The following is a 16959-nucleotide window of genomic DNA, read 5'->3' as shown; positions in this document are numbered from 1 at the left end:
TTTGTCATTCCAGAGTTATTAAAGCACATAATCTTTATAAATATCGCCTCAGTGTTACTTTTGAAACAGAAATCAAGAAGAATGTAACAAATCTTAAAAATTTAGCAGAACTAAGGAAAAAAGAATCAGTCTATCCAACAAGACGTGGCGAAGAATGGACGGTGCCAACACCTCGACTAAATCTTGGTAGGGAATGCCTTCAGTATACATTTCCATCTCTTCTAAATAGGTATATCCACATTAACCTCGATTTGTTTTCTTTTTCACGTCGTGAACTACATAATTTGTTTTTGAATAACATTGTTTAAGTTTCATTATGTATACATATTGCTGTTTAGTGTATTCTCCGGAGCTTCCTTGATGTGCTTGTTTTTTTAAAATGGTATAAACTCTTGTGTTGCCTCCCTGTCAATAATTAGGATTGTAGACTCGTCAAGCTGCCTAAGGGCAGCTTTTTTCTACGATTCCTCCATCTGTAGTGCTAGATGGGAAATAAACTTTGATTTGATTTGATTTTGTGCTACTAAAATGGCGTTAGCGTTCCTGGACGAACGAGACCTTTGTTCGCATTATGCGGGAAGCTCTTCCACTTTTGGCTGTTCTCAGACCGCCGCTGAAGGACAGATTCAATTTGGAAATCCGATTTTGTATTCCACTAAAACGAGGCGTACATCGCATCTCTTTGTTTTTCGGAATGTCGCGTTCCTGACCTCGTCGCGTGGATATTTTCGGTTCGGAATAGCTCGCATACCCTCCAGCTGTTTTTCGGGGAGGAATAGCGCGGTCATTTGATATTCGAAGTCGTTCAGCCAATTTCGAGATCAAAGCGTGCGGCTTCAAATTTTTTAAATTTCCTTCCCTCGTGGATAGAGAGAGAGAGAGATAGTTCGCAGTTCTTTTTGTCACGGCGTTAATAACTTTGTCCGAAAGAATATGTTGTTATATTTTTTTAAGAGGCCTGGAGCAGTCCTAAACAGTTGGCACGGGTTTGTTGACATACGAGTGCGCGACTCGATCGCGAGGTTCCCGAGGCAATTTCGCAAACCCGCTTTCGACTTATGGCCTCCTAGTTTCTCTAAAAAAAGATTGGTACGCGTATGAATAGTAGCGGTACTTTATTCCAAGGCGAAGTTGATGGCGAACAGCTGGTTCGCGACGGAATGAATACGTATTACTCGTTTTCAAATTATGCGCGCAATCTGATATTTGTTGGACCCTCGCGTGCTTTCCTATTCGCACTGTTCTCCCCAGTCGTCGTCTCTATGCGCTTATATTCTGACAATTTTAGTGCGCTGTGCAGCCGATGCTGCAGACTTCTCTCATCTTACGAGCTGCGAAACTCCGGACCAAAATCCTTTCGGCCAGTTTTTAGATGTTAGCAGACTGTAGCGCCACCTGTGAGCTTTACTGTCAGCTATATGTCTGCTCGAATGTCAGACTGACCGTGCTCTGGATGGCGCTGAGTAATTTTTCCAGACGCCGCAGATGGCGCGACAATCTCCTAATCTCCGTGTTCTGAGCAGTCAGAGCGCCAGGTTCTGATATATGGCACTTATTGGGAGTTGCACAACTGGTGTGATCATAAAGCTCTGCCAAAGCTGTATACGGGCCTCGCCAACGTCTCAGGGAACAAACTTCAACGTGGCGCGTCAATACGCGTTCATGCATTCGTGTTGTCTGCTCTCGCGTCGCGGTAGCAGACGACGCAACCAGACATGCGATTCGGGTGGAGTTTTGGGGGTCAGCGTTCGTCTTGACAGGTCCTGTGGGGTTTGAAATTAGGGAGATAAATACGTTCTCCCCGTTTAAGCGCGGCTGACCCAGTTCAAAACCGCGCGGACCCCACTCCGTGGTCGCGAGCGCTACCGAACGCACGGCGACCACGGCGGGTCTTGCTCTGCGGGAACAAGGAACGACACACTGGCTGACGCAAACAAGGCATTTATTGCTCTAAGAACAATAACACCAGCTACCAACAAAATACACTGAGGAATCGAGGATGTCCGACTCACCAGCACGGTTACGAGCGAACGTTCGGCCACGGTAGGGCAAAGTGAAGCTCCGAGGCCCGACGGGACGGGGGTGGCGGGAGCAAGTTCCAACCACAAGACGCCCGCGGCGAAGAGCGGAGCGGCGCGCGGAAACGTCCGCGTGCTTCCCGGTCCCAAGGAGAAGAGAGCTCGTTCGGTCCCCGCGAGCGCGCAGCAAAACGCCATCCGTGGCGCTGGTGTCGCTGCGACGCGAGCGCCCTCCCCTGTTAGTTAAAGTAAACAAACTGAGAATAGCGCGTTTCGGGGGCACAGCTGGGGTACATTGCGGGAAAGCGAACCACGGAGGGCGAGTGCGTCCCCACAGTCCGCACATTAGAAAGTGCGCCTGCCGTGTCAAACATGTCATGCGCATGAAAGGAAGTTTTTTTTTTTTCAAAATACCGAGTGAAAGTATTTTAAAACAGCAGAAACCAGCGAACCGGAACCGAAACTGGGTTTTGGCCAAACTGTTGACGTCACGACATGCCAAGTTATGACGTCATGGATACTGTGCCAAAACTTATCGTGTGTGGTCTTATTCGCTGAACTGGCGACTGTAAGCGATAGCTTGGGTCTATATTTGTTTGAAGTGACCAAAAGCAAGCGCGAAATTTTGTCCTTCGGCAAATACATAGCGAGTGTCAACGAGCAAAAAGAGACGAAATCGATGCTTGTCGAAGGCACCCGGGTAACCTTACGGTTACTCCTGCAGTCCTTTGCGCTGCATACTACTTCACTGAGGTGCGTGTCGGTAACAGAGAGTTCTCTGGCTGAATATGTATCGTATTTTTCAAAAGTTTCAAGACCGCCGGGTTTTCCACTGTGCAGTTCTGCCGAGGGCCAGTGAAAAAGAGTTTCTCAATACAGCTGAAGCTCGCTATAACGAAGTTTAAGGGGCTCGGCGATTGCTTCGTTATAGCCATAGCTTCGTTACAACACGTGTTGACCGAGCTTCCAAGGGGAATCGTCATTTTTTCGTTATATCCATTATTTCGTTATAACGAGGTTCGACTGAATCACCTAGAGGGAAAGCAGGCGGCGCTGAACTTCATGGAGAGGCGCAGGAATGCTGGGAAGGTGGTGGTTTGTACTTGTCTTGGAAGTGATGACAGGTTCTTCATTCCCCGTGCGTACTTAGTTTTCTTCGGACTACAGCATAACAATGCGAAAAACGAGGGAAACGAAGAACCAGACAACACTAGCGCTGACTTTGGACTAAACTTTATTACACGCTTGCATACATTTATACCCTTCCTGCCAAGACAAAGTTAAGAAAGCAGCCGAACTTACTTATCAACGTTGATCATGATCTACAGCTCCGCAAAGACACCCTCCAAAAATCCCATTTCGCGGTTGTCAGGTGATAATGGCGGTTTGAAGACGCAAGAAGAGAAGAAGGTAAGGGTGGTTCTTCTTGTGTCAGCGAACCGTCATTATCACCTGACAGCCGCGAAATGGGTTTTTTGGAGGGTGTCTTTGCGGAGTTGTTGGTCGTGATTAGTGTATGTCTCGAGTCGAAACGAGTGAGTGAACCCAAATCAATCGTAAGTTGAGATGAATGAGTGAGCTCAAATGAGTCCATTTATTTATTTATTTAGTTATTTATTAAAAATGCGTCTCAGAGGCCCGAGGCATGGGGTATTACATGAGGGATAGTGGTGATATACATCAAAAGAAAAAAAATAACTTGTTACAGGAGCATATTTTTTCGATTGATGTAAAATGTTGTGGATTGGAGTGGAGCACGGCATCAGCGGGAAGATCATTCCAGTCTTTAGCAGACTGGATGAAAAATGAGAAAAGAGGCTTCCTTTCTTCTCTCAGTCCCCCCTTTATCCATTCCCTTACGGCGTGGTTCAGGTGTCCGCCGATATATGCGAGACATATACTGCGCTATTTCCTCTTTAGATGTATCACTTGCTGGGAAACCCTGATATGACTACAACCCCTTTTATGTTTGTTTGTATGTTTATTCTTTTTATTGTTATGCATGTTCCCATCATCGCCGTTGTAAACCAATATGCCCCCCCCCCCCCTTATGTAATGCCTTCGGGCCTTTAAGGGAACAATAAATGAAATGAAATGAAAAATGCTATAGACAGTCTGTAGATTTCTGACCGTACACTCTAGACTTTTGTCTATAGGCCATGAATAGACAAAAAACAATATCTATAGGAAGGCAATAGAGTCTATAAGAAATCTATAAAATGTCTATAGACCATTTTTATAAGGGGTAGTTCACGTTTAATTTGTTGCTGATGGTACATGCATCTTGCTACTGCCGCTATATTGCCGTGACGCTAAGGCATCGAGCCAAGTGCTGAGGCGGTATCCACTATACAATGAGTGCATGCTAGTTCTATGCACTTAAGGTATGGAGCCGCTTCATTGAAGCGGCAGCCGCGGGGCTAATGCACTGAAGTGCACAGGAGGGAACTGAGTTATGGCCCCAGTGAATGCTAGTAGCCGCAGTGTTCAAGCCGCAGTTTTAGTACACTGAAGTGCATACGGGAGTTGTAGTGCATTGGTCACATCTGGAGAAGATTTACTGTGTGGTAAAATTTGCTGATGCATTCATTGCAGTGTAAGTCTTTTCTGTAGGCAGATAGCGGACTAAAGGTACTGTGCCGATGCGGTATAGGGACGCGAAATCCCGTGAAAGTGAACGAAGTAGAATCAGGCGTCGGCTACAAGTCTTATCGACAGTTTGCTGAAACGTAGCATTTCTCGAGATGTGGCCACTATTGCACTGCGGCTCTTTACCGTACGCTTTGGCAAGTACATCGGGCAATGCCGGCGAGGGTATACATCTAAAGAACATTTCGAAGCCATTATCGGTTTCTCGTTAAATACGAAAATTATACTCCGGTACCCGCATGTGATCCGAACCGTCGTTTTCATTACTTATTCAGCGACAGCAGTATTCGCTTTAACTTGCTCCCTTACGCAGATCATCATCGCTATGCAGCACTGATCATCACTGATGGAGAGAGCCGTATTTTAGTTAGTTTAGAAGTTGGATGATATCACTGAGGGTGGTCCGTGTGCTCCGCTGTGTCGCAGGTACTCCCGACAGGTGGCCAACCACCCGAGCGTGGTGATCTTCGTGGTCTTCTCGCTGGCCACCACGGCCATCGTGGCCTCGCTCACCCTCTGGGAGCTGCCCAGCTTCAGGGACCCCCTGCGGGTGAGTCATCTGTCTATGTTATACTATACAGCCGGCCTATATCTACTTACTTGCACTGCTTGTACCATTCGTCTTCGATCCGGTACATCGCGGAGACATTGTATATTTCACGCAAAACGTTATAGAGCGACATTTTTGTGCTGCGTAGTGACACATTGCAAGTGCAACGCCGATTTTTCATTATGAATGTACTGAATTAAACGAGAACAAGAAAACTGAGGTGGCAACACAAAAACACTTGCATATTACCTCCTGGAGAGGAAATACAGTCGAGGTCGAATAACACTTCTACAGAACACTCTTCTAAGAGCTTTGTATTCTGCTCTCCATGGTTCAGTTGTCTTGTTCTCGCTTCATGTCTTGATGATAGTGCACCAACTCGGCCGTCTTTTGGTGTTCTTCATATCCACGCGTGTTTTGACTACATATCGTGTGACAACTGCGGCCGCGTAGACCTCGCGGACACGCAGTCTGACGTGAGCGTAGCGACCACCACCACCGCTAGTTGACCTTGTGGCCGCAGAGGGCGCTGATTGCTCGGGCATGGAGCGCCGCCTAGCGGAGGTTAATTCTCTAGTACTTTTGTCCGCCGACATGTGGCGCTTAGCACGTGAGCGATGTCAGACGGTGGCCGCGTCGTACTCAAACGCACTCGGCGGCAAGAACCGCCGAGTCGAACCCCCTTGAAGCGCTTCACACTGGGGAAGGGGGGGGGGGCGGAGAGGGGAGCGCATTTGTCTTTTCTCCAAGGTGGTATGTTCAGCGCACGTGGTTTAGAATTGCTCCTTTTTCATTTTGCCTAGCTTAGTCTGCAAGAAGGAGCTCTACCCTTACAAAGAACTAAGCACACTACACAACTACCTAATATCTATAGCGCACACTTGAATCCTTTTCATCTGGGGTTTCCCGAGAACTCTTCCGGGGCTTCCGTGTTCAAAGGAAGATGTTTGTTTTCTTCGCTTAGCGTCTCGGAAGATTGGACTGACTTCGCATAGTCAAGCCGAAGCTGGTTTATCGTATTTATTTATTTATTTTTATAGCGGGGGCGTAAGCTACGCAAGCATCTTCCACGTGCCGTTTTTTTTTTTCCGAAGGGAACGCGAAGAGCCAGACTAAATTGCGCAGAATAATCTGTAATGATTTATTAGTTTCTTAATTGCGAACTTCGTTGAGTGGATTTTTATCGCCGAGCCCGAAGAAAACCGTTTATCAGAGCCGGTCGATTTCGCTTAACTGCAGCAACTAGTTTATTAGATCCTTGTGATTCTACATTAGAATGGAACTGTGCTTACTTTTTTTTTATGAAGGATAGAAAGGTTAATCTTTTATCATTTGGCCCCTGCTGAGGGAGGGGGAGCAGTTTTACAATGGGCTATGGCCGGCCCAGGAGATTAGGAAAAGAATGCTTTGGGGATGGCAACATTTGGACAAATGCAAGAGGACGCTTACAGATATATTCAACATTTTGCAACAGACTACGCACTTAGTTTGGTTTGGTTTGGTTTGGGCGGATTTATGACCAACGACCCCCCTCCTTCCCCCTTCAGCCTTTTCTCCAAGAGAGAAATTTTCTATGGGAAAACCACAGAGGTACCCCCCCCCCCCCCCCCCCCCCCCCTTCGCCACAGAAAGTGTTCCAGTCATGCTTCTGGAATTGCTAGCCCTGGAAATTAAAACCTCTGTTAAAAAAAAACTTTGTCCGACGCGCCGCGGTGGCTCAGTGGCCATCATGATCAGTGGCGTGGTCAGCAGCTCTGCTGCTGACCCGACAGACGCGAGTTCGATTCCGGCCGTGGCGGTCGCATTTCGCTGGAGGCGAAATGCTAGAAGTCCGCGGACTGTGCAACGTCAGTGCGGGTTGAAGAATCTCAAGAGGTTTAAATTATTTGGAGTCCTCCACTAAGGCTTCGATCGCAGCCCGAATCGCTTTGGGACGTTATAAACCCCATAAAACCAAACCAAACCTAAAAACGTTTGTCCCGAGTTTCGGGGCTTGAATTACAATCTTCACAATTTGATACAAGATAATGTAACACACAACAGTGCTCTAAAAACAGGCACAGTGCAAAACATGACGCAACTTATACTTTGCTAAACAAAAATGTAATAATTGAATTATAATAAGGGAGTAATTACTCATTGACGTCCACCCGAGCGCAGCCATACGGCCACAAAGGAAAGCTATACAGCTTTCACAGAAACTTCGTAGTTAAAGAAAAATTCGTCCTGGTCCGGGGACCCCGGACCGGGACGAATTTTTCTTTAACTACGAAGTTTCTGTGAAAGCTGTATAGCTTTCCTTTGTGGCCGTATGGCTGCGCTCGGGTGGACGTCAATGAGTAATTACTCCCTTATTACAAATCTTCTCCACCTTGGGGGATTCCCCTAAATATTTGGTCAATAATTGAATTAATACTGTGGTGTGATTGCTGTCTGTGGTCAATTAGCGTCAGCTGATTATGCTCACCGAAGCTATCGAATTCCAGCACAAAGGAACCGACCATTCAGCCTTATTAGCATGCTCAATACACGTTATCAATCAGTCAATCAATGAACCAGTCACTCGTTCAGTGAATCAATCAGTCATCAGTCAATCAATCAATTCAGTTAGTCAATCAGTGAATCAATCAGTCAGTCAGTAAATCAATCAGTCATCATTCAATCAATCAGTCAGTGAGTCAATAAATCAATCATTCATTCAGTCAGCCAATCAGTTCAGCGAATCAATCAGTCAATCAATTAGTGAGACAATCAGTCAGTCAATAAATCAATGAATTGTCAGTCAATCAATCAGTTATTCAAAATCAGTCAATAAATCAATCAATCACCGCTTTTGACTCGCTAATTGACTCGAAACACGTAGAAATGTAAACCACATACGTAAACTTGCTGAACTACATACCCGAGATGCAAGCTACACAACAAGGTATGCGGAGACATGGATAGTCCCGACCCCACGGTTAAACTCGGGTAGAGAACGCCTGCAGTTCACTCTTCCGTCCCTGCTAAACGCGTATATATATAATAATTTTGACCTTTTCAGTTCGTCAAACAGGTCTTTGCGTGCTTTGTATGCTAGCATGTAGGACTTTTGTTTTGTGCTTTTTTTTTCTTCTTTCTTTTTTTTTCTCTTTGCTGCCATTACCTGTGTCTACCCAATGTGAATATTGTGTCAATATTGTATAATGTTCTTTCGTTTTCTCTTGTACCTGCTCATTATTGTATACTTGTTATCACGCTTTGCAACTGTCTTTTGTATTAAAAGCCTTGCTGTCAAGCTGCTGCCAAGCGAAAGGGGGCTGCGGCTTAGTCAAGCTGTCTCCCAGCTTTTTCTGCGCCTCCGCTGTCTGTATCTTTACAAGGCAGAAATAAAGAATTTGAATTTTCTTTTCTTTGAATTTTTAATACGCAATGCGCCACGGTCTAATGCATATAGTTAGAGCCCGACCGCCGTGTGTCCCACCGGAGAAACTACAGGCGTCGTCAGGCCTGAGCCGGACTCTGTTCTGCGTCTATTGACTGTGTCGACGCTTTCTCTCACCGCGTGTTTACCGTTCCGCGAGTTTCGGACAAGTTCGCATCGATCCTCCTGAATAAACGCCAACTGTTTTTGCGATGGCACACAGCGGAGCGCGACACCTGTTCTGCTTCGCCGCCTCTTTGGGTGGGCGCTAGCGTGTTTTCCTTGTCTCGCGTATACGTATAGGCCCTATGTGGGCGGCAGCACGGACGCTCTGCACCATCGCTTTTGCGCTGTCCAGTTCCGCCTTAGGAGTCGTGTGGGCGCGCTACGCGTTTAGAAAATGGGCAGTGGTTTAGCTCTGGTTAAACCTGGAGGATTGCGAAAGCAACGAGGAGAGAGAGAGAGAGAGGCGATGGAGAGCGCGCGGCAGCGGCGGCGGCCCCGGCACGCTAGCTATGCGCCGCTACTGCGCATGCGCAACTGGCCAGCCCGGCGGCGGCACCTCTGAGTCACCTGCGCAGCGACGGCGGCGGCGCGCTAGCTGTGCGCCGTGTGACTCCACTGCACCTCGCGCATGCGCAGTATAGCTTTTCGTCAGCTCCGCGAAATGTCTCGGCGATTAGCGTAGTGTTGCTTTTGCAACAAAAATCCCTTGTACAGGCTCGCCACCATTTCGTAACCGGACCGGCTTGAGGAGGTGTATGCAGGAGTTAATTATTGCACTGGGACGGCCTGTTATGTCCAACCTCCGCGGCATTGTAGAATTAGCCGGCATTAAGGTTTGACGATAGGAGCTTCGAGCGTTGTAATTTGAAATGCGGTGTGTAGTTTAATTGGGCCCTGCGGGGGTTTATCCCGTTTTCGATCGCAGTAATTAACTTTATCGATCACTGCAGCGCCTCTTTTATCATCTCTTTGGAATCGCTCTTTCCCCATGCCCTCACCCCGTCTGTTCAGTGTGTGTGTGTGTGTGTGTGTGTGTGTGTGTGTGCGTGCGCGTGCGTGTGTGTGTGTGTGTGTGCGCGCGCGCGTGCGCGCGTGCGTGCGTGCGTGTGTGTGTGTGTGTGTGTGCGTGCGTGCGTGCGCGTGTGCGTGCGTGTAAGAGCAGTACGTGATTTGTGTCTTCGTTCTATTTGGTGGCGCCGCGGTGGCTCAGCGGTTATGGTGCTCGGCTGCTGACCCGAAAGACGCGGGTTCGATCCCGGCCGCGGTGGCTGGAATTTCTTTGGAGGAGAAATTCTAGAGGCCCGAGTACTGTGCGATGTCAGTGCACGTTAAAGAACCCCAGGTGGTCGAAATTTCCGGAGCCCTCCACTATGGCGTCTCTCATAGCCTTAGTCGCTTTGGGACTTTAAACCTCATAAGCCAACCAAACCAACCATCTATTTGGTAACCCTTTCCCGGCATGTATAAGCTAAAAAAATTCACCTGAAACGCGGCCGGCTGGTGTCAAGTCACGTAGACAAGCAGTAATTTTACGCGGCAGCTTATACAGCTCGTTCGGTCGAAAAGCCGTCGGGGTCGTAGTCGTAGGGACCGCCTGTCGGAAATAATTGGGGGCTGCGTAAAAAAAAATAGTGTCATGACAAATTGTGGTTCTAGTGATTGATGACTGATTGGCGTATTGTGGTTCCAGTGATTGTTGATTGATTGAAGTATGAATGGCGATGACGAATTAATGAAATCATTGCAATTAATTGATTAATTATAGAAATTAAAAACATTTGAAAAAGGTGGTTCAAAGGTGTCATAATGCTCAGAATGAAAAGCGAATGTTTGATTATGGTAATTAAAAAAGTTACAGTGTGTAATTGATCAATTAATTATTTGAAACAGTTAAAAATGAAAAATGCTTTCATTTACACCACTGCCACCTGCAACACGCTGCCGCGTTCCGCTTTCAAAGGCGAAGCTTATGCGTCCTCCAAGTTTTATTAAATTGAAGAGGAAGACATCGTTGACAACAGGGGATATAAACGCGCAAAATGGGGATTACAGAGGGGCGCATCTTCTAATTTCGAGGTTGGTTGGAACGTTTTAATAATTTTACACTTGGTTTATAGTGTCTGCGTCTCTTCAACGCGTTTTAAAAAATTGCAGTCTCTTTCATGGTAGTAATTGTAAGCGTGAAATGAACTGCAGAAATGGCGTAGCACATTTTAGGGCGGCTTTTGCGTCCGTCGTTCCGTGGTCGCAGCGTTGCGATGGAGGCTAAAAGCAAAGGTCTCACATTTGTCGCATGCAGCTTCTGTTGCAACTTTTGTGTGTGTTTGCTTCAGTTTTGCTTTCAACTGTTACTCCATCAACTGCCATCATTCTCGGTCCATCAACAGCTGCAGTAGTAGGTGTTGGCTATGCTGTGACGGTGCCGACATTGGCATATATCACATTTTTTTCTGATTTTTTATTTCAATTCTCTATCTAGGTTGCTGTTTAGAAATTAGGTTGCTCATCTCCGTGGAGAGGTTGCAACGAGGTCACGTGACCTCTCGACCAGTCATTTAGTTGCCACCTGTCGCGGTGGTCAGGTTACTCACAGCCCTGTGGCCAGGTTGCCACCTGGCGTGGCAGGCAGGCTGTGATGACGTCACTATGTCACTTTACCTCTCCCTACCAATGAGGGAAATTTTGTAACACGCAACATCGGTGTGGTTTTGGTGTGACGACAACTGTAATGCTCTAATGCTACCACGTTGGGCGCCTTCTCACCTTTGTGTGCGGCTACTTAAAGCTGCCACCGAGGGCACAGACGGGCCTTTTTGCATCTTGAATCATCCGCCTCTATTGTACTGCAGTGAGCACCGCAGCATATGGAAGCGTGCGATGGACGGATGCACGATGACGACGACGATTTAGCCGCTGGCAAGTGCTATATACCGTTCACAACACATAACCATAGACTACGCGGCGATGTCCAAGTGACTTGATTAACCAGGAAGCACAGTTGTTCAGTTTCCGCAAGCGCTGGATCGAATACACCTCTGTGCTGTGGAGCGGTTTTGGGATATCATCTCACACGGCGGACAGGACATGAAAAGGAGGACACACAGATTGCGCCTGTGTGTGTCGTCCAGTTCATGTCCTACCTGTAGGGTGCGCTTAAATTTCAAAAGCACGAAGAGCCAGCTCGCGCAATACGTAACCCTCCTGGTCCGGATGGGAAAGCTTTTTTTTTTTTTAATTTCTGCTCGATACCAATATCGAATCTGCTCCATCCCATAAACTTATGGCAGCGGGTGTACTTGTGGTAAGCATTTCGAAAGTGGTAACTGGTAAAGTGGTAAAAACTGAAGTATTTAGAAACTGATGAAATGAACTGAAAGGACAAATACCATGGCAGAGGCGCTATCACCTGGCTCTATGTGCGGACCAGGCCATCAAATATATGAGGGGGAAAAGAACGAGAAAACATGCCACGAACAACGCACTCTCCCGGTGACCGCTCGGCAAACATAATTTCTCATCATAATTAACGCCGTGCGTTTATTGCAGCATTCCGTTGTGCGCATGCCTGTTTTCTTGACTTTTCGCTCACGTTTGCTGGCCTGGTCTGCGTACAAAAACAGCTGAAAGCGCTTTGCCTCGGTGTTTGTCCAGCCAGAGCGCTGGACACCATCATCAGCCTGTCTACGCCCACTGCATGGCAAAGGCCTCTAGTCCACATTGTCAAGCTGCTGCTGCTAATGACGATGGTGATGAAAGTGCTCTGGCTGGACAAACACTGAGGCAATATATATATATATATATATATATATATATATATATATATATAGAGAGAGAGAGAGAGAGAGAGAGAGAGAGAAGGGTATGAGGGGCTCGTTATAAATATGACAGAAGCCAGCAGCCACAGCAACCAAGGGGCACAGGGGATTTTTTTTTAATTTATTTATTTAATTTGTGGTGTTGATCAATTTAGAATATTACTGAATATGTTATCGCTTAATGCTAATTGATTAGAAAAGCAGAAGAAAAAACAACCATATGCCGCCGGTGGGATCCGAACCCACGACCTCCGAATTACGCGTCCGGTGCTCTACCTCTGAGCTACGGCGACGGCTGTCAAATCTTCTGCTTTCGGGGGTACTTATGTTTACAAGTAACCTAACCTTGAGAGTGTTCATCAGCTCCACCCACGGTAACTCAGGACGTTCCACGTCCGCCGCTTATGAACGTGGGTGGAGCTGATGAACACTCTCATGGTTAGGTTACTTGTAAACATAAATACCCCCGAAAGCAGAAGATTTGACAGCCGTCGCCGTAGCTCAGAGGCACCGGACGCGCAATTCGGAGGTCGTGGGTTCGGATCCCACCGGCGGCATATGGTTGTTTTTTCTTCTGCTTTTCTAATCAATTAGCATTAAGCGATAACATATTCAGTAATATTCTAAATTGGTCAACACCACAAATTAAATAAATAAATTAAAAAAATCCCCTGTGCCCCTTGGTTGCTGTGGCTGTTGGCTTCTGTCATATATATATATATATATATATATACACACAGTAATATTCTAAATCGAACAACAGCAAAAAATAAATAAATAAACTAAAAAATCCCCTCTGTTCCTTGGTTTCTGTGGCTGTTGGCTTCTCTCATATTTATAACGAGCCCCTCATTCCCCTTCCCTTGTTTGCTTTATATATATATATATATATATATATATATATATATATATATATATATATATATATATATATATATATATATATATATATCATTGTAAAGCTAACGCATTTCAAAGCTAACGCCCACGCATTGTAAAGCTAACGCCCAATCATTGTAAAGCTAACGCATTTCAAAGACAAATCAGGGATATTGCTTGCTGGTCCGAAGCTGAAAGATACATCGTTTTCTATCCGCGAGGATTATTCAGCCAAGGTACGCGTGGCTAGAAAGAAACTTTTCACTTATGGTCAACAGAACAACGCCTCTTTCAAGATTCGTTTTGACAAGCTGCTGATTGGCAAAAAGGTTTTCACTTATAATGCAGATACGGATTCCGTTGTCGAACTAAAACCATAGCGATTACTGAAAACACCGAGACCCCCACAATCGCCTCATTCCAATCCTTCACAGCGCAGTCGCTCAATCAATAACTACAATAATGTTTCGCTTTTGCTGACAAATATTCGGAGTTACCTGCCCAAAAAAGAATCTGTTGAGGCGCTTCTCGACGACCACAGCTCTGACATCGCATTATTCACTGAATCCTGGCTAGCATCCGATATAGATGATATCGAACTTTTGCACGACAATCAATCATTTCACTCCTACCGGCGAGACAGAGTTGGTCGTCGGGGAGGCGGCATTCTTGCTCTGGTGAAAACAAGCCTTTCTTCTACCCCAGTTGATATCAATTGCCATAGCGAAATGCTGTGCATCAAATTTAATCTTCCCTCTTGCACCAACATTCTAATTGCATGCTATCGAGCCCCCGACACGGATCCTTCTTTCATTAGCGACCTTCACTCTGTTCTTGAAGACTTGCAGTCTCGATTCTCTCATGCCAGCTTCATACTCTGCGGCGACTTCAATTTCCCAGACATCGATTGGGATAACTTGACTGCGTCATCTCGTCCATCAAAATATTTCTTATATCTGGTCCTTACGTTTAACCTTACCCAAACAGTGTGTGCACCAACTCGAGGCTCAAACATACCAGACCTCGTCCTTGTATCCAATCCAGAATTAGTCCACTCGCTTTCGTGTACTAGTGGTCTAAGTGATCACTGTATCATAACTTTCAACCTGTCAATTGAAGTTCCTATACGCCAACCGTCTGTTAAATACGTCCGTGATTATTCTAAGGCCGATTTCCCAAGCATTAACTCCCACCTTGAAGAATTTCTTGGTACGTTTCAAATTTCCATACATAGCAGATCCGTGAATAACAACTGGTGTCTTTTTAAAGAGAAAATGTTGTCGCTTATAGAAGCTTACGTCCCGCTCATCTGCATTCGAGGGGATGCCAATAAACCATGGTACTCAAATGCGCTAAGGAAGTTGTCGCGAAAGAAAAAACGCCTATTCCGTAACGCAAAGAAATCAGGATGCGCTAGAAAGTGGGACAAATACTTTGCAAGTCTGCACGAATACACGCAGTTATTACGAACTTCAAAACGAAAATTTTACTGTCACGATCTCATAGAGATAATGCGGGTAAACCCCAAGAAGTTTTGGAACTTGCTCACGCCCAATAAAAACAGTTCGCACAATATTTCCCTGAAGGCACGAGACGGCTCCGATGTTCCAATTTCCGAGCGCTCCGACGTCATGAATTCCTATTTCACGTCCGTATTTACCCAGGAGCCAACAGCAAGCATTTTCGTGCCAAGTCTAAATTATGCACCTATGCCACCTGTTACCATCTCAGCAGAGGGAATTTTAAAACTCATAGGAATCTAAAGATATCCACTTCGCCTGGACCAGACAACCTCCCTGCTAAGATTTTTAAAGCAACTAAATATTTCACGAGCCAAATCTTGCAACTCATTTTTGCCCAGTCTCTTAACACTAGTGAGATTCCAGACGACTGGAAATTAAGCAAAGTTGTCCCAGTCTTCAAAGCTGCAGATCGCTCCGACCCCTCAAATTATCGACCAATTTCACTGACATGTATCTCTTGTAAACTTTTCGAACATATAATATACTCGCACATCGCATCTCACCTTGACCACAACCGTTTCTTCTTTCCCAATCAGCATGGTTTCAGGGCAGGTTTTTCGTGCGAAACTCAGCTGTTCGAACTTACAACAGATCTCCACTTAAATCTAGACTCTGCCTTCCAAACCGATATAATTTATTTAGATTTCGCCAAGGCATTCGATCGCGTCCCTCACCAGCGTCTCTTTTCCAAACTCTCAGCTCTGTCACTTGACCCGCTTGTCTTATCCTGGATCCACTGTTTCTTAACCGACCGCTTGCAATTCACCGTCATCGCCAGTCATGCATCTCAAACTACTAGAGTAATCTCCGGGGTTCCCCAAGGATCGGTTCTTGCTCCATTACTCTTTTTAATCTTCATCAACGATTTGCCATCTGGTATTTTATCATCTGTCCGTCTCTTTGCGGACGACTGCGTCATTTATCGCCGCATCAACAATAGCAGTGATCAGGAATTATTACAGGATGACCTAAGCCGAATTCAGAAGTGGTGTTCCGACTGGCTAATGCAGCTCAACGTTTCTAAATGTAAGTTCATGCACATCTCACGTAAACGTTCGATTCTTCATTTTTCGCACTCCCTGAACTCCATAGCGCTGTCTCAAACTAATTCATACCGGTACCTCGGCATTGAGATAACAACCAACCTAACCTGGGCCAATCACATCACGAAACTATGTGCTAGTGCCTCCAGATCACTCGGATTCATCAGGCGATCACTTTCCATGTCCACCGCGGCCACCAGACAACTACAATATGAAACGTACATCCGAACTAAACTAGAATACGCCTCAACAATATGGAATCCTCACCAAGCCTACTTAATAGATTCACTCGAAGCCACTCAGAATCGGGCAGCACGCTTCATCACCTCACAGTATAAATCGCAGCTCAGCATCACAGCGTTGAAATCATCTCTCGGCATCAAGTCATTAGCCTTTCGCAGGAAAACTTCAATTCTTTGTCTTTTTCACAAACTGTACTTTAACTTTCCAGCACTTCGAGAAAACCTTCTACGAGCTCCGCTACGATCATCTCGTCGTTTATTTAACTCCTTAAGCATACAGCGTTTGCACGGCTCCACCAATTATTTCAATAAATATTTCCTTCCCAGTGCGATAGAAAGCTGGAATAACCTCCCCGAACACATTGTCATTGAGACTAACCCTTCCAGATTCAGACAGCTCCTAATCGACCATCTCAACGACAAATACTTTTTTCCTGCACCCTATGCCAGCTTCCAAGCCCTGCAAACTGACCAGCCTGTTCTACTTCCAAAGTTGTAATTTGTTTCTGTTTATATTTCTGCTACACTCTGTCACGACGTGATTATTTGAATTTACTTCTGTCTTTTTTTCGTCTTGTTCTGCTTTTTTTCTATTCTATACTTTATATTTTCTATATTTTTCTGTATTTCCATATTCCTTCTATATTTATATATTCATGTATGACTGTTGAACACCCCTGTACCACCTCCCCCCCCTTATGTAATGTCCCTAACGGGACCCTTAAGGGTTAATAAATGATGATGATGATGATGATGATGATGATGATATATAATGCAGAGGGAGGCTCCAGAGCATAAAGCTGAAGGGGGACCGCCTGTCAGTCAACACAT

The 16959-nt window shown here is 45.8% G+C and overlaps 1 protein-coding gene across 3 annotated transcripts in view; it reads left to right on the top strand.

Moving 5' to 3' along the window:
* disp (RND transporter family member dispatched) overlaps window positions 1-16959 on the top strand; it is a 326749-nt gene that overhangs the window by 203410 nt on the left and 106380 nt on the right. For all 3 annotated transcript variants that reach the window (XM_089560332.1, XM_089560331.1, XM_089560330.1), the window contains exon 4: window positions 5094-5217. In XM_089560332.1, the coding sequence (XP_089416458.1) occupies window positions 5094-5217 (124 nt within the window). The remainder of the gene's footprint in view (window positions 1-5093; window positions 5218-16959) is intronic.

The sequence above is a fragment of the Amblyomma mixtum genome, chromosome 9 (assembly GCF_055824585.1).
Source record: "Amblyomma mixtum isolate Tamu chromosome 9, ASM5582458v1, whole genome shotgun sequence".
Taxonomy (NCBI): Eukaryota; Metazoa; Arthropoda; class Arachnida; order Ixodida; family Ixodidae; genus Amblyomma; species Amblyomma mixtum.
Note: the sequence above shows the minus strand (reverse complement) of the source record. Positions and strands in the feature narration are given on the sequence as shown.